The sequence below is a fragment of the Alligator mississippiensis genome, chromosome 1, assembly GCF_030867095.1.
Source record: "Alligator mississippiensis isolate rAllMis1 chromosome 1, rAllMis1, whole genome shotgun sequence".
NCBI classification, from domain to species: Eukaryota; Metazoa; Chordata; order Crocodylia; family Alligatoridae; genus Alligator; species Alligator mississippiensis.
Genome location: NC_081824.1, coordinates 315,447,565 through 315,471,695, shown reverse-complemented (window position 1 = coordinate 315,471,695; position 24,131 = coordinate 315,447,565). Strand labels below are relative to the sequence as shown.

Here is a 24,131-nt window from a genome sequence, read left to right as displayed (position 1 = left end):
TAGTCTAGAGAACAGGAGACTAAGAGGGAACTTAATACCATCCTTCAGCTACCTGAAGGGGGATTCGAAAGAGGATGGAGCTAGACTGGTCTCAGTGGTGGCAGATGACAGAACAGGGAACAATGGTTTCAAGTTGCAGCAAGGGAGGTTTAGGGTAGATATTAGGAAAATTTTTCTCGCTAGGAGGGTAGTAAAACACTGGAACAGGTTACCCAAAAGGGGGGTCATGGCAGCTTCATCCTTGGAGGTTTTCAAAACCTGGTTCAGACAAAGCTTTGGCTGGGATGATCTAGTTGAGGTTGGTCCCGCTTTGAGCAGCGGCTTGGATTAGATGACCCCCTGAGGTTCCTTCCAACCCTAATTTTCTGTCATTCTGTGAATAGATGATACTCCCACCAGAGAAGCATACCAAACTCCACAGTTGGATTCTGGAGTTTTCACTGCCTATTTCAGTATCTGGTTCCACTGTGGGCAGAGAGAGAATCTTGCTATCTCCAAAAGAAATCTTCAGGTCGGCAGTTTGGACCTTGCAAGCCACACAGCAAGACCTGAATTATGAAGTTGCAAATAATGCTGCCACAGAGATGCATAATAAACTTACACATTTAGAATATATAAATATACCCTCTGGAAGTGAAGATACTATTTTTACTATGTTTGTGTATTAAAACACATGGTGTATTTTAATAACACACATGTGGTGATATCTTAAAACTCATATCACCACTTGTTTAACTGAGAAATAGTAAGCTGTGGCAGAACCAGAATGAAAAAATAGTTTCCTATTTTATCTTCTGTGATTAAAACTAGTACTTTATCCCACCCATAAGATATGAAATATTCAAGGAGTTGGAGTGTTTGTATGTTCTGAGTACTTGTTGCTAGTTTTAATTTACAAGCAAAGGCGTAGTTGGGTGTAAGTAGAATTTCACAGATGTTCACTGTACTGAGAAGTTCATGTGATTTTGGAAGTATGTGTTTGAGCAAGAAGAAAGGGGCATGGTGGAACAGATGGGTTGCCAGGCAATGAATTCTTCTATAATTTGGATTCCCTGCAATAGGGGACAATCCAGTTCCCATGAACAGTGCAGCCTTAATCATAGAAAGGAAACGAACAAGTAACACATTTTCTATTCTCTCCATTCTTTCTCTCTGTCTTCCTAACCTCACCATACACCTCCCTCCCTTCATTACATAGTTCTGAAAAACTGGTAATGATTGATATGATAGCAGTGCTGTCATTCTTTTTAACAAAAAAGTCATTTTTATTCTAGATATTTTAATAGAGTCCCATTAAAGATGTATTGCTGACTGAAATATTGGCATGAAGGGCTCTCACTGAGCTGAGCCCAGGAATTAAGAAGTCAGGAAATCGGCTGCTGCATTGCAAAAGAACCTTGTGTGACACAGTATCTCCTGATTGGGGGGATCATTACTGCTATTATGACTCGACTTGCGTAGGAATTTTAAATTTCATCTGAATGTCAGTAATAACCCTCTTAGCAAATTATCCTGAATAAAATCACGAAGGCATTTTATATAATAGGTGTTGAATTACTGGATAGATTTGCTAATTAAATACTCTTTGTTCTGCTGCAGTTGACATTACAGGGTAAGATCTTGAACAATTATTCTCAACAGCTGTACTTTGTTAAGGGAAAAATTAACCACAAAGTTTATTTTTTTTAACACTTGAAGTTGGCAGATTTTTGAAATGTGCTTGAAAAAAATTCCATCATCCAATTGGTAATGAGAAGATAAATATGCAGGTGTTGCTGTGAAATCAGATAACTACAGACTGCCTTATTAATGAATTTAGTAAGCCTTTATAACCTTCTGTTTTCTAGCTGTTGGCACTTACAAGTGATCCTCTGTCAGAATGGGTAGTATTAACATATGCCTGTCACTTGATGAACTTAACTTGTCTGTGACCCTCTTGTAATTACCTATATCCACAACTGTCCTCAGGGACAATTGAGAAATGTTCTTTGCATGGTCAAGTATTTCTTTAACTGGGAATAATCCTAACAGTTAGACTGCATACTTTCTGATGGGTTATGTTATATCAGGAAATAGAAATTGCCAGATATGATTAGGAAAAAGAAATGCTATTTAGTACTTAACTCTAAGAACAGAAAATCTACCTAGACTTCAGAGGTCTCATTTTCCTCCTTTAAAAAACGAAACAAAACATTTGTTTACTCTTTGAATCATATTAATACTAAATTGTTTCCCTTTTACGGAACAATTAGCATACTTCTCCCTTTTTTAATCTAGTTGCTTTTAATATAAGACATGGGGAGCAGGCAGATTAGAATTATGATTTTTGTATGCTATGGAATTAGCCCATATTTAGTGATACACATCTCCAATATTCTTTACAAATGTAAATTAAACTTATGTGGAAGTGACAGGTACATTTTATGGTTTAGTACAGTATGAGACATAAGTGAATAAGGGAGATATTGTGAAATTTTAAACTAAATGTAATGGAATGGTGTATCTGACAGTGTTTCCTTAATATGCCTTTGGAGTATAATATTTACAAAGCATAAGCACACATAGATATTTGTTGAAAATGGTAGTACCACTATTATAGGTATGTAGGTAGTAGCAAACATGGGAACCAATGTGGCTTAGAACAGGACAGCATTTTTGTGCTAATATGTCCTGAAGGAACAGTGGAGATTTGCGTTAAACTGTGAACTCTCCATTTACTATCACCTTTCTTTCTGATCTTGACTGAGTCATACTCTTTGTTTCTCAGTTTCCCATGTTTTGCCTGTTTGGCCTGTTTATAGACTTAGATATTTTATAACAGTGCTGCAGGTACACACCGTACGTATGATGCATTGAAAGACTGGTTGGAGAGATGGCATTATGCTTTATATGGTTTTGTATTTTTCTCTTTTTTTCTTTTCTTAAAGCAGCTTTGGAAACAAAAGGAATTCTAACAGTATTTTGAGTCCATTAGTGAATGGAAATTGTATAATTGTTAATAATACAGAAAAGGCAGCACTGATCAATGGATATTTCTGTCTTGTATTTAGAAAAAAGTGAAATGATACATTCACATCAGTGTATGACACACTTCACTGTAACAGTAATTTCAGAGGATGTAAAACAGCAGCTACTACATTTAGATATTTTTAAATAGGTATATTCTGATTAATTTGCTTTCAAGAATTTTTTAAAAGAGCTGACTTGAATTGTCTGGACTGTTAATGTTTATTTTCAGTAAGCTCTCAGTAAGGGGCGGGGAACATGAAGGAAGTTCCAAAAGATAAGAAGAAATATGCTAATACTTAAAAAGGATAAAGAGGATGATCTGGGAGATTTTAGGGCTGTCAGGATATCATTGGCTCCAGAAAATAATAGAAAGGCCGATATATGACATAGTTAATACATAGTGCAAGCAGGGTAATAATGGCCATCAACATATGGTGATAAAAACTAAATATTAAACATTTTTGATGAGATTACAAGCTTGGTCGATTGAAGATAATTGTGTAGATATGATGTAATTTTGCTTGGATTACCATAAGGTATTTGGTATGGAAGTATATGACATTTAGATTAAAGCACCAGAAATAAAATCAACATAAATACATAATATGGATTATAAATGGGTAATTGACAGTTCTTAAAACATTATTGTAAATAAGGAATGCTCATGGGGGGATGTTTTTCATAAATTAGTTCTTGCCCCTGTAGGTTGCATCCAGATGGATGTTTGGTTCCCCAGGGACAACTAGCAGTGGGATACCTTGTGCTGCTTCTAGTTGTCCCAAAGGAATGCCTTTGCCACATGCACTCTGGCACATGGCACATGCCCCTGGTGCAGCAGGGGAGGCTGGGGCCAGCATAGTTGCTGGCACCAGCAGCTTTATCTGGGGTCCTAGGATCTGGGCAATGCTGCTTCACTCCTGCATCTTGAAGCCTGGCTGGCACCCGGAGCATGACTCCAGGCTGGCAGGCTCCGATTTTGGGCGGTGCATGCTGTTCTTGAGTGTGCTGCCCCATTTTTTTTCTGTGCGGGTTTTTGTTGTTGTTGTTTGTTTTTGTTTTTGCTTTTTTTTTTTTTTTGACCCCTGCTCTCCAGGGGTCAACACCCTCCTTCCTCCCCACCCCCAGTGGCACTGCAGACAGCCCTGTGGTGCCACAAGCCACAGCCATGCTCACCTGGAAGCTGCCGTAGTATTTAGAAAAGCAAATGCCTTATAGTAGAAAGCAGGAGCCTTTTGACCAAAGTTATGCAGGTGGTGAGACTAAACGATCACTGTGGTACCTTCTGGCCTAATGGATTTACAAACTGGTGAAAATAGAAGTGTTAGGAAATTGCATAAAAAGTCAATTTTATTTAAAATATTGTTAAACATTAAGACATGCTAGAATTGTTACAGCTATTAATTAGGCTTTTACTGCCAGGTACATATCAAAATACTTTAAATTACATGATATAATTTAATTTCATAATGATATCCTACTGTATTTACTTGAATTCAAGATAAGGTTCCTCCCCATTCAACATGGAGGGGGAACCTCTCATCTTAGATTCAAATACAAGTTGGGGAGAGGGGCAGTGGAATCACAGCTACAGCCACTGCCTCCCACTCCTTGCTACCTGCTCCCTGTAGCCCTTGTTCCTCCCTGCTGTAGGAAGCACAGAACATGTGCTGCCCCTTGCTCCAGCCTGGCTATTCAGCAGTGGTGGCAGCTGTGGCCTAGCTCTGGTGCTGGTCTGAGGCTGTTGTCATTGAAGCACCTGCTGTGTGGCCAGGCTTGGGCCAGAGGCTGGAGCCAGAGCTGTGAGGGCTTGTAATTATTTGGGGGGTTGTCTTGAATTCAGTTATCTTGGATTCAGGTACATATAGTCCTTTACCTATAGGAACCCTCCAAGTGCTCAGCTTCCATTAGCAATCACCAAACATTACTGGACCACAGGCAAAAAAAGGGGTAAGGAATACGCTGCAGCAGAATCAAACTTTGCTTTTCTAGTTGACCTTCATTTTAACATTCTCATTTTCTGTACCTTTGGGCATCGTGTTTTCCCCAATCTCTAGTGTGACAATCACTATCAGAGATGCCCCTCATTGAGTAAATCAGGATTGTGTAGTGGAAGTTGCTTGTTGGAAATTCATTGTTGCTTCAATGTAGAATTTGCAATATAGAGATTGGAACAAGAGACTACAGGAAAAGAAAGGATGGTCTTGTGTATGATGCGCTGTCACTGATTTCAGTACACTGACTTTCAGTTTAATTGGGGGAAACTAACTAAACACAAACATTTTATAAGGGCTACAGTAGGCTTATCTTTTTCCAAATCTCCAACCTGAGAAAACAAAGCTCTGCTTCTTAAGAGTGTGGAGCCTTCAAAACTAGAGGTAAGCAGAAGACGATTTCTGTGTCCTGCAAAATTTTTGAAATTTCAAAAACTTTTTCCATTCCCTACTGGAATTAAATTGAAACCTTTTGAATTTTTGAAGAGCAAAAAACAAGGGAGAGGGGAAGAAGCCAGAATACAAAATAGCATGATATCTAAGGAAATGAAGGAATGGGAAACTTAAATTCAGATCCATGGTTTGCCTTTTTAAGCACGGGGACTAAACATGTGCAAACCCAACTATTAAGATGATAGTCATATGAATCTGTTAGCATGCATCTCTTCTCTTTCATTTTGATGAGAAATTGGATCATTTGATAAAACTTTTCACAGGAGTATGTACAGTTGTATTTTAAAAAATAATGTTCCAAATAAAAAGGTTTTTACTTCTGTTTAGCTCTATGAACAACTGTGACAGTCTTTTGGGAACAGCAGGTGCCCAGCACGTCTGTCAGTAATGCTCTGTGCTCCAAAGGAATGAACTTGGAGGTGAGAGTCGGGGGATTGTGAATTTAGAATCAGTGCGTTTCCATGGGCAAGTTGCTGTGCTCTTGTTACTTTCTTACTATGAAAAGGGGATATGCTAAGAGAATAAATTTTTTCAGTATTTTGTATGTGGTCAAGCTACTGAGGCATCCAGTAGCAGTCAGGGAGGGAGCTGCAACATGTAAGAGTTTGGAAAGGTTGGCCAACGTGCAAAGGTTGTGGTGTTGTATCTTTAGGACTTTAGGGTTAAATTATTGTATTTACTCAATTCCAAGGTGAGGTTGCCACCAAAAGAAAACACGGGGGGGTGGGGGGCAGGAGGCGGGGAGTCCTGTCTTGGTTTTGAGTACTGACCCAAGGAAGGCTCTAGTTCGGTTCCAGCTTTGGCTCCAGGCTTAGGCCTGAAGCCAAAGCTGAGCCCCTGTCCATCCCAGGGCAGAATGGCTTGTTTGGTGGTAGAGGGGGCATGCTACCATGGAGAGCACAAGGGAGACCATGGAAAAGTGATGGGGAACCTGCAGCCTGCCCTTCATGTCTGTGCTTGATCCTCTGCCCTCTCCTCTTCCCCTTTACCTTCTGCTCTGACTCCAGTCCCTCCAGCCCCAACCTGGCTGGGCCAGGAGCTGTTACTGCTTCTCCTTGGCCAGGTTGGGCTGATGCTGGTTCAGGCCTCACTGATGCTGCCTGCCCTGGAGGTGCAGAGCTGCAGCAGAAGGTGACCAGGCTTCAGGGGGGAGCAGAGGGTTGGGGAAGGGCAGGCTGCTGGAAGGAGCAGGGATGGTGGGGGCAGGCTACAGTGGGGGAATGGGATGAGGGAGGCGGGTTGTAGCGGGGTTAGGTACAGGCACGGAGGAGCAGGCATCAGGGGATCATGTGGCAGGGGCTGCATGACAGGAACCAGGCATCTGGGGGGGGTGGGGGCAGGAGCAGGGGGGGATGGGAAGGTGGGGGGGTGGTGTTAAATTATAGTTTGTCTTGGATTTGGGTAAATACGGTAACTGGGGGCCATGGACTACAGTGTCTTGTAGATGGTTTGAAGCTACCTTGCCTCAATCCCACTTCCTCTCAGTTGCAAGTTCTTTTCTGAGTCTTGCATTTCTCTTCTCAGAAAATGTCTGAGTGATCTCTCGCCACTATCACCTCAGTAGGTAATGGGATATAACTCACCTCAGTTACGAGATATAAAAAAAAGTAGGTAAATCTAAAGAGTCATGATGTTAATTAATTCATTTGAATTAACCTTGGATTAACAAATTGGAGTGTAAAATGTAACTGGATAACCAGTTTGAACAGAAGTATGTAAATTAGGTAAGAAGTTGCTTGTTGCTCTTTACTTCATCTTGTGGCCATATTAGAAATGTATAAGACAAGTTTTTAGCAATATGGTAGTTGTGTGGAAAATGCTAAAGAGTGAGAACAAAGTCCAGGTTACACATAGAATCTTAACTATTAATCTTCAGACCTGGAAAGGGAATTTGCTTCTCAGCTGTGTATCAGTTGTGTCCCCCCGCCTTAATCCTTTCCACCCCCCTTTTTTCCCCCTCCTTTTCTCTCTTTTCCTTTATCTTGGAAGTGCTGAGGTCGCATTTGTGCGTTTCTGAAGGAATGGGAAAAAGAGGTTTTGGAAATCTGTTAACTCATTTTTGTATACATGTTAAGAAAACTTCTGTTACTCCTGTTTTGTGAATAATTCTTTATTTTCCCCCATGAATAAGTTACTTACAAGTATGTTAATTGCATCGTCTTTGCCTGAAGAGATTTATATTCTACTGCTATATTATAAGATTAATGTATTAACTGGCACAAGTTAAAATCCATTCAGAATAATTATAGTTCAGGCACTGTCAAACAGGGAGAAAGCATCAAGTTGTGTGCTGCGGGAGTCTTTTCTGGATCTTGTGCTGCTGAAGATTTTTCCTTAATGACTTGGAGGCTAGAGTAGAGGGAGTAATGATCAGCTCTGCAGATGATACAAAGATGAGAGAAATTGCAAATAGTTTTAAGGGGAGAGCTAAACTATACCATTTTTGATAAGTTGATGAAATTGTTCAATTGAGATTCAGAAAAGACACTAGTTAAACAGTTATTGTAGGAACGATGAAGTACACAAATATGAACTCTGGGCAGTAGTCCCTCAGATTTAAGCATTATAGCAACAGGAAGTTTTGAATAAGAACAGTCCTCTGCCTTCATGACCGAAGTATTGATTGATAAATTCAGTTTCTATTAAGAGCGATTTAAAGTATGAAATATGTAAAGAAATATTATGTCTTGCTCAACGTGGGTCTAAGTGCAAGTTTGTTGGGTTTGTGTTTTTTTAGTTTAAGTATTACATTCTAAAGAGAGAGAGAACTTGGGGAGCGTTGCGGGGGAGGATTTTTGAATGGGCTAAAATATAGTGAAAAGCCTGGGGGTATGTATGGACAAATATGTATTTATAGGGGAGGGAAAGGGAGCTGCTGCTCAGAAGTGCATAGTAGCTGTTACACTAACTGTTAAGTTTGCATGATCTGGTAGCCATACAGGTAGGCTAAATTGCCTAACTTTGACCTTGGATGAATCCGTGTTAAAAGTCAGAGTGGTTTTGCAGGGGTGTAGGTTTTGTAGGGGTGTAGGGAGTGGTTTTGACACACTTGGATTGCTGCAGCATTGGCTTTTAACTAGGGTGCTGCTGTAAGATCTTTTGGCAGGTGCCATGGAGTGCTGTTCAGTGTTAGCACTGTTAGGTGTGTGAACACATACACATGATTCACAAAATAAGCCCAGGGATGCTAGGTAGGAATACAGCTTCAAAAACATTTTGGCCTTTTGAGGTTTTTCAGAACTCTTTGTAACAGAAACATTTCTTTCTTATATTTTCGTAGTCAAAAAGGAAAAGAAGCTAGAGACTGGCCTTTTCCAGGGGATGCTGTGAGTCTAGCAGCTCCCCCTCCACTTTTGAAGCTGCTACAAATTGGGTTTGTCCATGCTCTGAGAGACATCACATATGTATATGTATATAGACACAAATGAAGACATAGACACAGGCAGCAACAAAGAAAGTTTTCAAAGAATGTTATTAAGGTTGCGATGTCAACGTAGGCAATGTGTGGTGGGGCATGTGTCCCTCTGAGATTGGCTGCTGCTGAAATCACCGCTGGCTTTTGTGGACGGTTGCTGCCCACCCCACCTTGCTGCTGTGGCTGGTGGCAGCTGTGGGCAGTCGCCACTCATCACCCCCTCCCCCCCACTGTTGACACCGCCGCCAGCAGCTGCGGGCAGTCCTCGCTCGCTGATGCCAGTGGCTACGGCTGGTCCCCACTCGCCGACACCAATACCGGTGGTTGCGGGTGGTTCCCGCTTGCCACTATGGTGCCCTCTCAGTCTCGGGAGGCACCAGTCGTTCATGGATGTCAAGAGTTGTGAAAGTTAAGAGTGAACATAATTAAAGTAGGAGATTACTGTAGTTTAATATGTAATTTCCTAGTTTGGTTTTCTTGTGTTTAGAAGCAATGACTTTCATTCAAAATTAAGAAACAGATTAGGGTTGGAAAAGCAAGCTATGAATGAAAACTAGGTATGAGAATGTGACATATGCTTAGTCTAAAAGTTTGAAGAACTTAATGCCCAGTTGGTTGAGTTTGCAAACTAGGTATCACTTTGTTTACTATATCAGTAATTTTAAATGCAAACCATAGTTAAATTTTTAGTTTTTTCTTGTATTCTGTACATTTAAAAATAGCTTTAACTTTAACTAAAATGTTTTGTGCATTTTAATTGAATTCAAATTCCCATCCAGATCAGCCTGCAACATATCATAAGTTGTTAATAAGTAAATAACCATTGGGTTAAATGTGTCACTTTCTAACACAGGAAAAAAGTAAAATTCAAGAATTCAAATAAGTGCTTGTTCAACTATATAATTACCTAAATAAACATGTTTAGACATAGTGGGAATTGTTACATGTGCTCCGGGGGGTGGGATGGGGGCTTAATTAGAGCGGCTCTGCCGCTCTAATTAAAGTGCCTGCTGCGTCCCATGTGTCAGCATTCTCATGCTTCAAAATGGCAATGGGGGCACTTTAAAGCTCATCGAACAACCTTTAGGCAATGTGCCCCCGTTGCCATTTTTAAGCACAGGGATGCTGATGTATGAGATGCTGGAGGCTGCTGCCATGCTCCAGGAGACTCAGTGTAAGGCCTATAGTCAACCCCGCAAATGTCCAATCTCAGCCTCCCCTTAACTGAGTCTGCTCCAACGTGCTGTAATTACAGTGCATCAGAACAGCCACCCTGCACATCTACAGGCACCTCGTGTGTCCTCCTGGTTAGTAAAAAAAAGTACCAGTTTTAGTGTAAAGACTATATTTATTTGCAAATCAGCATATCTTAATGCTTACCAACAAGTTTGAATCAACTTTTAAGCAAAAAATGAAAACTACAAATGTAAATCAACATTTCATTCGTGATTTAAATCAAAGTGTTTTATTTGCTGATTTAAATCATTAAAATTTGTTAAGTTTAAACAATTTTAGCTTAAACTAGTTGACCCTGTAAGAGAAACAAATCTAACAATGAGCCGGAGTATTTGAGGAAAAAGAGGGGTGGGGGGTTAGGTCCAAGACTGGGATAATAAACCTGAGACAAGGATTGTGACATTCTGGTGAGGGAAGAAGAGATCTGACGGGGATGGAAGCTTGGCAGTGAAAGAAATGGATGAGGTAGAGGGAGGTGACCTGAGATGGAAAGGGATTTGAACAAGTAGTCTACGGACAAGGACATGACATTGGGAGTGGGTGAGCACAGAGAGATTGGAAGGTACGGGGAGGCTGAGGCTGGACATTTGCAGAACTGACTCTAGGCCTCAGCGGATAAAGAGGGTAGGACTTGGATCAGAAACACAAAGTGTAGAGACTGGGACTCCTAGATGGGGAGAATGTGGCTAGGAGAAGGAACCAGTGGTTGAGGTTAGGTAGGAGTGAGAACAGGGATAGTTTGGAATGAAAGATGCAGAAAGGGCAAACTTTGAGGGAAATGAGCAAAGGAGTTTCTGCCTACATTACTTAGTCTAGAATAGAGTTAAGGATTTTTGAGGCTTGACATTCTTCTGCTGGTTTCTCATAATGGTATGTCTGCTTTGACATCATTGATATAATGCCATTGTACTGTAGACATAGTGTTCATTGTATTTTCTCATAGGGCAGTATGTGTGGAATGCAAATACTAGCTCTTTGATTTTGCTCTTTTTTGACTTTGCCTTCTTCCTAACTTCAAACTAACATGGCTTGCTACTCAGATATTTGTGAGATCCTCTGGCAAAAGTGTCCCATCCATCTTTAGTGCTGGTTTCTCATAGTTGTTATCCCTCAGTGGTATGTCTGCTTTGACATGATTAATTTTATGGTAGTGTACAGTAGACAGTATTTACTCACATACCCTGGAATGTAATATGTACCTTTTTCCCCTTAATTTTTCCTTTAAAAAAATGATTATTCAAGAGTTACAGCTGCATAGAGCAGGGACAGAGCCTAATGTGCAGGTAACTCACCCTCCCTTTCTTGCTCAAGTAAAGCTAAAATCTTAGCTGCCAGTGGTTCCTGGTCTCTATGGGTGAATCTGTGATTTCGAAAAAAGCATATGTGTAGATATGCCCAGTTGTGTATATTAGTAGTTCATTCATTTAAATCAAACTTTTAACTGTGCATTCCTCAATTTTTGGGTTATCTTGTTTCTGACCTTTGGCACTTATGTCAATATATCTTTATGATGTACACATATAGAAGGCAGCTGAATTAAAAGTTTCACAGGAAAACTTAATTCTGACATGTCTTAACTTTTGAGCACGTGATTTTGTTAATACCGTTCTTCTAATGTATCTTGTTTCCCTCCCCCCCCCATGTAATTATGCTTAAGGTTTGTTTTAATCTTGTTTAGAAAGAAGTAGTAATACAGGGATTTATGTTGTTAATATGGGTATCGAGATGGCAGTGTATATTGCCAGGAGGGGTAAATGGCTTGCTTTATGTTTTGAAAGGCAAGAACATTTGGAGTTAGCTACCTAATGGATATGTTTGCATATGTTAACTTGTAATTATATCATACATTAATCTTTGATTTATTTTTTTCATTTCAGATTTTGATGCATACCAAGGAGATGGTGCAGAAGGTAATGCTGAGCATTTTCATTACACAACAACCCTTAAATAGCACACCTGGTGAAATTTTTTTATTCTAGGAAAATTGTAACCCAAACAGACTTGAAGTCACTTCTTAGGATGCCTAGTTTACAAATGTAATCCTTCCTAATGGATTATAGCTTTTTTCTTTTCCTAACACAGATATGATCTAGCCCCTGCTTGAAGCCTGTGTGTGAGTGTTTCAAGCAAATTAGCAACAGTGCTAATTAGAGTTTACTCACAGGCCTGTTACACTTAGTGTTCTAGTGTTTTATTAAGATTTATTTTTTGGCTCCCTTTATATTCTATTACATGGTGATTTTTGACTATTTGGAATTTAGTATGGGTTTAACCATACGTGTTTTAAACAGCACTGACCCCTTCCCTTTCCAGAAGACATGTTGTCCTTATTCACCATATTGATAGTATCCTACTAGAGTCCTCAGTAATGTTCAATTTTTGGGGAGGAGTAATAATGATAATCATCATCTTTTACTTCCCTATTGCCTGGAAATTCCTAGCTCTTGTAACCTTTCACCTGGGTGGAGTGTCTTGCATTATCACTGCTGGACACAGCTGTCCTTGGTTTGTGAGCAAAGAATCAGTCTCTGTTCCAGCCCCAATCCATTATGACCAAAGCCTTTGAATTGTTACCAAAATCAGGCTAGGAGGCAGTGGAAGGGGGATGTGCCAGTGTGCTATATTGGTGTTTACTACTCCTGCTAAACAGGCAGGCCTATATGCTCTGTAAAAGCAGGCGTTTCTGCATTCATCTCCTGATGTTGCTGAGGAGTGGTTCAATCTGGAATGCAAAACATTTGAATCGCTGTAGCTAGGTATTTATGCAGGAGAAAAATAAATTCTTGATCAAGGCTTCTGGCCAGTGGAAGGGCTAACAAAAGAGAGAAGAACTTACTCAGTCTAACACATTTCACAACATGTTGCAAGAGTCACCTTTTGGCTTTCCTTTAAAAAAACAAAAAACAAACCTGAAGTGGAGTAGAAAGAATAAGTCACCTGGTAAGTCTAGAAAATGTGAAGGAAGAACAGAGTCCTGTCTGGAGAGCTACTTGGTGTCCTTGTTTAGTAGTTTGAAGAACTACCTGGTATCTATTAGTTCATTAAAATGCCAGATAAGTGCCATTTCTTCTATCTGATATGGTTAGTTTGCAGAAGTATTGTGTGATTGCTGTCAGTGGAACTGAGCTATGGTATTCCCTTGCATGGAAATTGGGTAAAAGCACTTTAGTTTATATGTCCCTTATCTGAATAGTCTGAAGATAATCTGGCAGAGTCCACCAGTGTCAATGGTCCTTCCCCCCCCCCCCCCCCCCCCCCCCCCCGCCTTCCCAGTCAACCCAGAATCGCAAATTACAGCAAGGTTTGAATGTATAAAATTAGAATTTTTCATTGGTTTTTCTTTTACCCTTCTATTTTTATTTACAGTATGTTTTTACCTGTAAGTGTAGTTATAAACTGGTAAAATGTAGAACTGAAAAGTCTCCGTTGTTTTTTCTTGGTGTGATCTATGCTTTATTTTTTCCCTTTGAATGCAGATATTAATATTTTAAAGATAGGTGCAAGCTTTTAAATAAAATCCTATTTTTCATTATATTTTTAGTACTAAACTGGTAATACATGTACGTAAACACTTACTTTCAAAATTGCACTTACTGATGTGCAACAGAATGCATTAGAGTTTTAAAAAGGTTAGGTTGTTTTCTAAGACTGTTTGCTTTAATTAGATGAACCTTGAAGTGATTTATGGAGATACGGATTCCATTATGATAAATACAAATAGCACCAACCTGGAGGAGGTATTCAAGCTGGGAAACAAGGTAGGGAAATCTTGAAGGAAAAACTTGCTTATGGCTTTCATATATGTCTATGTTATAAGAGACGATATCGGGGGGGGAAAGTGGTCTGAAAGAAACAGACCCACGTGTATAAACCGTTTAGCATAAAAATATCTACACAATTGTGTATCTATTGTTTGTTGTCCACTAGGGCAGATGGACAGACATGTATCACAATGTTTCTGTGAAGAGAAGTTCTAGTTGAATAAAAAATACATTTTTGGTAAAGGTTTTTAGTATAGTAAATAGCTTTACTAGTCCTAAATTTATCAGAACTCTATTTGAATATTTGATAAACCAAATAAAATTAACACTAAAGCTCAAAAAAATCATACCTTACAAACAGCAGTGTCAACATAATTCAAATTTTTATAGTTTATATTTTGACATTAAGTTTACCTAACAAAAATTCTTGTTGTTTGGCTAATTATTATGCATGGGTAATAACTATCAGTTTGTGGGTGCTGTCTGAATGCAAATTTGAATAAAATGTTAATTTACAATACTTAAGAAGGAAGTGTAGTGTGGCACCTTTTATAGACTAACTTGTTCAGAGAGACATGAGCTTTTGTAGACTCCAGCCTACTTCATCAGATGCCATGAATAGACTCGCAGACAGCGGTGGCACTAAATATAAATGATGAAGGTTATTTAAATATACAGAAGGCAGGGTAGAGTTGCACCTTATAGATGAGCTGAATTGGATAAGCATAAGTTTTCATAAGCAACTGCTCACGAAGTGGGATGAAATGGAGCAGGCATTGCTGAGAGAGTTTATGGTGGGGTAAGGAGGGCAAAGGGTATAAATAAAACAGTTGTCTCTGTTTAGGGACATTGGGGTTATAAAAGGTAGTCCAAGTAATAGGATAAGAACCCAGTATTTGCTGAGACCATACTTAACATAATCCAGTCTGTGGATGTTTTTTTGTTTCACAATTTTGCATTAAAATTTTTAAAGTTTTGCTGTCTATGAACAGCTACTCTGAGGTCAGCAATGAAATGTCCAGGGAGGTTAAAGTGTTCTGCTATAAGTTTTTACATCTTTCTGGAATTGATGTCTGATTGGTGTCCATTCATTCTTTTATATAGGGATCTCCCGATCTGTGCAATCTAGATAGCAGATAGGCACTAGAAGCAGGTGAGGGTGTATATGACATAAGTATAGGAGTAGGTGGTTGAACCCCAGATTTTCTAATCTGTGTTGCGTGGTCCAGTGATGATGTGGTGTGTACTGGTGCCGGGAAACATATGGCATCTGGTTCTGTTGAAATGCTTGGTGCCTTTTTTAGGTGGTGTGTTGCTGGAGAGATCCTGTTTGAAGTTAAGGGGTTGCCTGTAAGCAGGACAGTTTTGTTCTCCAAGGCTGCTTTAAGATGATCATTCTTTTCCAGGAGGGGTTGGAGGTCATTAATGATGTGTCTGAGGCATTCAAGCTGGAGGCTATAGGTAATGGATAACAGAAGGGATTTTGTTGTCTTTATGACAGGCCTAGTATTTGTAGCAGGTTAGAGCAGGATCTGAGCCTGCCTCCATGGCTTTCAATGGCAAGTTTGGGGGTTGTATTTTAAATTGTAGGAATTTAAGGTATGTAACCTGGTTGATGGTATCAGAGCAAATACACTTGTAACAAAGAGCTTGGGTGCAAGTGTTAAATCTTGTGGTATATTTAGGATGAAAGGATGGCATGAGAAGGTAGTTATAGCTGCTGGTTGGTTTCTGATGCAAAATGATGGTGATGTGACCATTACGAAGTTTCACAAGGGTGTCAACTATGCTGGGTGGAGTACAGGCAAACCCCGCTTACCGTGGTTTCTCTATAGCACTCATGGAAAATACGTACCTGGTTGCTCAGAGCATTTTGTTATAATGCTCAGCGCGGGGCTGGAGAGAAGCAGTGGCGGCAGCAAGTGAAGTGGTGAGGGACAGCTGACAGGGGCCCAGGGTGGGGCAGGAGGAGAGCTGGGTCTGCTCCTGCATGTGGCGCTGGAGCTGGTGGGGAGGAGTGATGGCAGTGAGAAGGGTTGGATGGATGGGGTGGGTGAGCAGCATAGAGCCCAGGCTGGTGCCAGGGCCCAGGGTGGGGCGGCAGGAGCCCATGGCTGGCAGGCAGGTGGGGAGTAGTGGTTGCGGCATCAAGAAGGGGCAGGTGGGCAGGGGGCATGAGCACAGGGCCCAGGCTGGTGGGGTAGCAGGAGCACGGGTCCCAGGGCCGCAAGACACATGTGCATTGTCCCCTGCCCCAGGACACAGTGGGGCTGAGGCTGCAGAGCTCCCTCTGCGCCCGGGCTGCAGCCCATGCCCCGTTCTGGTCGTGCACTCACCTGTGGGGCATGGACACCATCCTGAGCCTGCACCAATCTGGCAGCAGCAGATAGTTCCAGTACTGGGTGTCCTGGAGGCAGCCCCTGCTGGGCGGAGCAGACGCTGGTGGGTGGGTGGCCCCACTTCTTCCTCCATGCCAGCCAGAGAGCCCTGCTGCCTTCTTGCTGTAAATCCCTGGCCGGCGGGGCAGCAAGAGCATGGGGTCTTGGCCTGCAGGTTGTGCAGAGCCAGTTATATTTATTTACATTAAATCCTATGGGGAAATGGGTTTTACTTAACACTGTTTTGTTTAGCGCTCGTTTTTTCTGGAACCAGTTAGGACTGCTAAGCAGGGGTTGCCTGTATTCGGGGTCATTTTGGGGGGGAGATGGGGGAAGGGCGTAGTTTTCCAAAGATTCTTCCCCTATGTCCAGATGATGAAGATGTGATCAACATACCATATGTGTATACCAGCTGAATGAGAGGGCAGCTTTTGAGGAAGCAGATTGTCATAAATATATTGGCACATTTTGGGGCCATGTGTTTACTCGTGACAGTACCATTCATTTTTAGGTACAAGAAGTCTTCAAATATGAAACAGTTGTGTGTGAGGGCAAAACTGGAGTGTGTGATAGAAAGAGAATCTAAATACATAAATGACTGTACATACGAAATATTTGACTAACAAAAATCCAAAAAAAGTACCAGTAACAGTTTGGGACATGTAAGAGTTCTGGATCCCTGGTTATGTAAACAGGCAAGAATCATCCCATTAAATGGGTTTATTTTTAAGGAGGGATTTGAGGAAAGAGAGAAATATGAGGCAGCTGTGAGGGCTTGGATGGGACCATGCTAGAAAAGAAGCAGAGAGATGTTCAAGAGGGCTAGCATAGGAGGTAGAACAGGATACCTATGGATTTGAGAGAACAAATTTAGGAAAGGTAATACATAAATAAGAATGAGTATCTCTGAATTCTATTGTATGCCAATGCAAGGCAGTCCTACTATGGTAAACAGTTTCAGGAGAAGATGTGCTAAGCTTAGAGTGGGAAGAACAGAAGAAGACAAGTTTAGGCCTCGCATTCAGGAAACATTGTTTTTGCAAGTTAATTTAATATGATTTTATTTTTGGCTGCAATATTACATGGGATGAAAGAAAATCTACTGCTCTATTCTTGTTCTACACATACAAGACAGTATTAGAAATTCAGGTTGGGGTAAAGCTACATATTGCATGACAGTGCCATGCTATGGCAGCAGATATTGAACCATTTCAGTGAAGCATCCCATTTTAAGAAAGCACTTGGGTCACAATTAAGGCAATAGGATATAAGCATGCTTAATTTTAAGTATGTTCCTAAATATTTTTCTGGATTGGGTCTGAGTTAATAGTCACCCACTGATGAGAGAACCGTTAACATTATTTCTGCAAAAACTAAAATGTATTGCTAAATATTTGTTGGTAGCTTTCAAATTAAAGCATCTGGCAAAGTAGCCTGGCACTTGTGAATATTTATACTTTTCTGAACCATGTAGTCTTTAAGGCTGCGTCCATATGTGGTGTGGATGTTTGGTTTATCGGGGACAACTAGCAGCAGTGCACCTTGTGGTGCACCATGTTGCCCATGTGTGTACTGCTCCGCTTTTTTTCTCCCTGGGGTTTTTGTTGTTGTTGTTGACCCCTGGATATCCAGGGGTAAAAAAAAAACAAAACCCTCCATGCTGCTCCCTTACAGTGCAAAGAACAACTGAATGTGCAGTATGTGGCGCCACAAACGTGTCTGTGGCGCCACATACTGCATGGCTGCACTCATCTGGGCGTGGCCTAAGGTGTCACCTTGCTCTTAATTTAAACTAACATGGCTGTCTCTTTCAAAATCTTTGATAGTGACTCTTGATATTTGTTGTTCTGTTTGTGAGGGATGGTTTCATTTAACCTGCCATATCCCTTCTTGTTCTGAATTCATTTCCATATAGGCTTTTGAATTTTAACAGTGAACAAAGAGATGTGCTGATCCTGATCTTATGTGATTAAGTATATTTTGAGATCATAATTGGACATTAGTCGGATTGCAGATGCTGCAGGGAAGAGTTTTTTTACAACCGTAACCATATTGGGAATGTGTAAAATAATTCCTCATGCATTGATATTTTTGGAACATATGGAAGTCTTGTTTTGTTTCCAGTTACTTTTTTGATATTTAACCCTTTGTTTTCCTTTACTGTTGTCTCTTTTAGTAGGTCATTATTAATCTGGTGGGATCTTCACACGATAGGTTCAGTACTGCTAGCTTAGGTCCTTTTTTCTGAATTTGCTAATAGCCTGTTTTAGTTATGCCTTTTTGAACACTTCAGAATGAATAGATAACTGACCTCTTCTGTGTTAAGTTTACTGAGAAAGTAGCTAGCTTCTTGAGACTGCCATTTGATTTTTCTCAGCCTGCAATATGATGATTCTGTCTAACATGCACCATTTTTGAAAGGGCACAGTCTATTTGGCTAGTACATCTTCACACCATATGTTGGTGTTTTCAGAATTGACTCAAACTTTTTTATCTCTGTAAATAAATAAGACCTGATCTTAAAATAGAAAGAAATCTATATTGAATTGTAGCTCCCAATTTTCTGTGCTTGGATAAGCTACGTTGTTTGTGGGCTTTTATAAACTAATGGTACACCCGGTTTTCACCATGCACCCACATTTCTGTAATTTCAGTTTCATGATTTTGCATTCCCTATATAATTTTTTTTTCAATGAACAAACTGTTTGTTTGTTTTTTTAAAGAAAAAGTCAAGTAGCTTTTAGGCTCTGATCCAAAAAGGGTTCTAAGTGTAGTGATGCACAGTGTTTCTGCACCTAAATTCCGTGTACTATAGATGGGAAGAATTAGGCACCTAAAGTTTGGAATTCATAACACATAGCACATAAAGAAATGAAGATGCTTAAACCAGAAAAGAGGAAATGCTAAAGAGGGTTTGTTCCTGAAGTCTTACTTCTATCCCAGGCTTAGGTGCTTTGTTTGGGGATGTAGATGGGCATTTATGTGAGGGTGGGATTCACAACTTGAAACCCAGGCATCCATTTAACAACCTAAATTATCCCTACCTATACAGACAACTGGCTCACTTTCTTTTTTGGTAGTAGTAGTGGTGATGGTGCCTGCCTTTTGAATGTTAGTATAGTGTTTAGCTTGGTTATTTAGGAAGCAGATGACCTAGTTTTTAGGTTCAAGCCCACATATCCTATTTATAAGACAGGCACCTTAACCACCAGATTAGGGGCTGGCCTAGCTGAGGACACCTTTCGTCTCCCCTCTCCACATTGAAACTAAACAGTGCAGGAAGGAATGCAAGATTCACTGGGCTAGACAGAAAGCAATCCAGATGGACTCTGACTCTTTTAGCCTAGTGATCAGGATAGTCCCTTGGGGAAAAGGAGTTTTGGGTTCTCCTCTGTTTCTCATGCAAGATATGTGTTTATCCAATGACTCTTTAATGTAACATATCTAAAGCACTTAGCCGTTGTATGTGAAATCTTGTGCCTTTCTCAGGGGATGAGTTGGTCTCTATGTGCCACCGTGCCCTGCTTTTCTGTCTGACTTTAGATTAACAGGGCTAACTACCTCTCTCTACTCGCATAGATCAAAAGTGAAGTAAACAAGCTGTATAAGTTGTTGGAGATTGATATTGATGGAGTCTTCAAGTCCTTGTTACTGCTGAAGAAGAAGAAGTATGCAGCTCTAACTGTGGAACCAACAGGAGATGGGAAATACGTTACCAAGCAGGAATTGAAAGGATTGGATATAGTCCGAAGAGACTGGTGTGATCTTGCAAAAGAATCTGGAAAGTGCGTTTTCCTTCAGTTTAGGCTTGGTTTTTTTAGCTCATACTGTAAATCTTGAACAGTCACAAATGTTAAAAGTGATATACAAAAGTTCAGTAGTGTTTCTGTAAGGGAGACTACTGGTTGTTAACTAAGAACTGTATTGATTCTAAAGAATATTGCATCATCAAATTAGTGAACAAGTCTATAACAGTTTGTACAAGTATGCTTACTTTTTAACAACATATTTTGCATTTTCTGTCCTGTAGTTAGGTGACTTTACATTTATTACAAAATATATGGGCTGCTTGCAGATGTTAACCCCACCCCCCAAAACAAAAACAAAAACAACCAACAAAAAACTAAACACAAACCTTGCTCTTCACTGCAAGAAGCAGCATGTTTTACTCTGCAGTGTCTGTAGAGATTGGGTGCTTCAGCTGGGCTTTTTTGTGTCTTATCTAATAGCTTATTGAATCAGCTCTTAGATAAAAGCACCAAAAAAGCCCCACTCCAGTGCCTGATATATACAGACATTGGGTGAACTGGGCCCAACTAATGTACTGTCTCTTATGGGCATGCACTGGGCTCGCATGGGATCATGCTGAGTTTAAAGTAAAGCATCGCTTTTTTGTTGTTGTTAAACATCTGTAAGCAGCCTTGATATCACAAAGACCTTTGATATGGAGTATCTTTGTGGCTAGTTTGTATCATGTTTTAATTTGAACTTGTGTCATGCGGCCAGCATTGGACAGCCTGGTATCCTGAACTTCAAAGTCGCACCATGCAGCCCAGCGTTGGGTTGATGCGCTTGCAGCCGGGACAGTTGGAGACTGGAGAGTTCCCCAGTGCCCAGCTGCACACAGCCTGGTGTGGAATTGGTGTGTATGCAACCTGGATTAGGGAGCTTAGTGGTCCTCAGTTCCCTGTGTAGCCAGCTGTACATAGGCCAGGGATTGGGGAGCTCCTCATCCACAGGTCCCTGTGCCCTGGTACATATGCAGCCAGCTGCCTGCCCAGGAAAATGAGTGATGGGAATTTGAGGGATTTTATCCCAGATCCCAAGAATTGAATGTACTGCCATGCCAAACTTTGAATGTCTGGCTTGGCAGAATGTGCTATTTTTGGAATCCAGGATAAAATTCCTCAGATCCCACTGCACAATTAAATTAACATCTTCTAGGCCACTGACAGGCATTAAAACAAGATGCAAGGGTGTCTCATATGTGATCCTAACAATCATGCATCCTGGCACACACAGGCTTTCAAGGGTGGGAGAACTGGACACACGTTCAACTAAGGGCATATTGGGAACCAGCCATGAAGTTATTACACATGTTTTGTGTAGTAACTTTTTTGCTCATCTCTGGTTCTGTCACACCATTAATGGAATCAATGTGTAGCCAGGTCACTACTTAAGATGTGATTAACCAGTTAATCACATCTTAAGTGTAACATGTCAGGGATCCTAGGGGCCTCCTTTCCTTATGATTTACGTTGTAAGGAAACTGAACTGAGGACTTCCAAGAAATATATACACCCATGTGTATGTAAATGCATGTAGATGTTTGCACATGTTTATATATTCATGCATTCTATGCTATTTTAAAATTTTTATAGATTTCATAGACATTAGGGTTGGAAATGGCCTCGTGAGATCATCGGATCCAGCCACCTGCCCAAAGGGCAGGAAGTCAGCTAGGGTCAGATTACCCCAGCAAGATAATCATCCAATGCTTCTTGAACGTGTCCAGAGTAGGTGCTTGCACCACTTCCGGGGGGAGTCTATTCCGGACTCTGGAGACTCGGACAATAAGAAGTTTTTCTTTGTCCAGTCTAAAACAGTCTTCCAGCAGTTTGTGACTTGTCTTCCCTTGGGGTGCTGTGGTGAACAGACATTCTCCCAGTTCCTGATGCACACCCCTGATATTCTTATAGGCTGCCACCAAGTCTCCCCTGAGCCTACACTTTTCCAAGCTGAAGAGTCCTATGGCTCTTAGCCTCTCCTCTTAAGGCCTGCTCTCTTGACCTCTGATCATGCACGTGGCTCTCCTCTGGATTCTCTCAAGCTTCTACGTCCTTCCTAAAGTGTGGAGCCTGGATGCAGTACTTTTTTGACTGACACTTTTATAGGAGGCAGGAGATACTAATTTGCTAGGCAGTTTCTAAACAAAGAGGTTATGGTCCCTGCCCTGAAAAACTTGTTTAACAATTAAGATACCTTTTAATTGTTCTTTAAAAAGAGGATACATTTTATCAGTGCTTGATTATTTGTGGGGGGGAGCATTTCCTATGCATAATGCTGCACAATGCCATTCTTGCTCAACTTATTAGTTCTGAAGGAAGAATACTCTTGATTGGACCAAGAGGTGGTCATCTAGTGGCTGAGTCAATTTGTTTCGTGCAGCCTCTTGAAAAACATTAGTTTAAATAACTTATGTTTCTAAATGTGCCTAGAAATGAATGCTTCTTTATATTTGTAAATATACACTACACACTTGCTTACTGTTCTTAAAAGACTTGCATTTTCTAAGAAAAGATGCATCATAATAGAAGCAAATTTCTCCAAGTTAGGAATGTATTAGTAATTAAAGCTATACAAATGTTTGTCAGTGTTCTTCAGTGACTAACTCTACTGCAGCTGGCAGACCTTCCAGCTATGATTTTCCAGAAATAGGCAGGACTTTTTGCTTACAGTAACTTCATGTTCTAAATTTCTTTCATCTTATGTACCTGTTGTGGATTAGTAAATGTCAAAACAAGGTTGGGGAATTAAGAGCGGTTTGGTGCTCATTTAAAATGGTTTTAAGGTTAAATAGGAACTTGAATTTTCAGTACATTAATGCATGACTTTAAAAAAGGAGAAGTTTACAGTTTTGAGATAAAATTTGTCCTCAGTTTGTTTCTGCATTTTGAAGATAACCTAGAGAAAGCAGAATAGTATATAGCCTTTTTTTAAAAACTAGGATATCGTTTGTATTTTTAATTTTTTTTATAAATTCTTTTTGCAGCTATGTAATTGGTCAGATTCTTTCCGACCAGACTCGAGACATAATTGTGGAAAACATTCAAAGAAGGCTAATAGACATAGGAGAAAATGTGACAAATGGCAGAGTCCCAATAAGCCAATTTGAAATCAACAAGGTAAATGGTATTACTGATCAACTGCTGTTCAATGATTATTTTAAGTTTCTTTTTTGTTTTCTGAAAATAGAAACCCTTTTTACGGTTATAGATGCTTTCAGGTGTTATAGTTATTTATAATTACAAAATCTCACGCATGGGACAAATGATTTTCATATTTTTGCTGTGATTTTTATCTTATCAGTAATCCAGACCAGTGGTGGTACTAGCCCTTGACATAATAACATATCAGAAATTAAATTAAATTAAAATTATTTCATTCCAATTGCCTTGTTGTCAATTCAGTCCTCAGTTCCATGCTTCTGAACTGTGCAAATTGATGCTTAGAAGTCTGCATAATACATATCTCACTATCTTGTGCTCATCTCTGCTTTTACATTTTAAATTTATTCCAAATTTGTTCTTAAGTATTAGCTCATAGCATTTGCACTTTCCTTCAGTATTCAAAAATTTCTCAAGCTTTCTGGTTTGAAAGCAGGGAAAGATTGTTTTGTAGCAAATTCAAAACATTTCCAACAGATTTCCAAGTAAACATCTTTTTTCCTTCTCCCCTGGAGAGCACTGACTTAATAGGACAGCTTTTCCATTGCTAAAACTTCCCAAACTTTTTGAAATCAGTAGTGATTTTAAGGATATCACTTCTCTTCCAGGATTTGTCAATTGTTAATTCTTGCAGCCACTAGAAGATTCATTATGACTTCTATGTTGTAGAGTTTTCACAAAGGTTCAATAAGAATACTAAAGAGTTATCTGATAGCTGCATCCTGTTATTTCCCTCACCACATCTCCAACTTTCTTCCAGAACAATTTAATTCTGGAGTCTGTCCACCATATGTAGTAGTCCTCCTAACTGACCTCACTCCCTCCAAAATTTGCCTGCATCATACATTTAATTAAGTGGGGGTGAGATAACATAAATGTATAGGATTTAAATATCATTTTTCTTTTATTATCATGCAGATAGATGTGTGATAACCATTATT

The 24,131-nt window shown here is 40.1% G+C and overlaps 1 protein-coding gene across 7 annotated transcripts in view; it reads left to right on the top strand.

The window, feature by feature from the left end:
* POLA1 (DNA polymerase alpha 1, catalytic subunit) overlaps positions 1-24,131 on the top strand; it is a 301,656-nt gene that overhangs the window by 101,105 nt on the left and 176,420 nt on the right. For all 7 annotated transcript variants that reach the window (XM_014595721.3, XM_019495025.2, XM_059720836.1 and 4 more), the window contains 4 exons: positions 11,982-12,014; positions 13,770-13,862; positions 19,823-20,028; positions 23,016-23,148. In XM_014595721.3, coding sequence (XP_014451207.1) covers positions 11,982-12,014; positions 13,770-13,862; positions 19,823-20,028; positions 23,016-23,148 — 465 coding nt within the window. The remainder of the gene's footprint in view (positions 1-11,981; positions 12,015-13,769; positions 13,863-19,822; positions 20,029-23,015; positions 23,149-24,131) is intronic.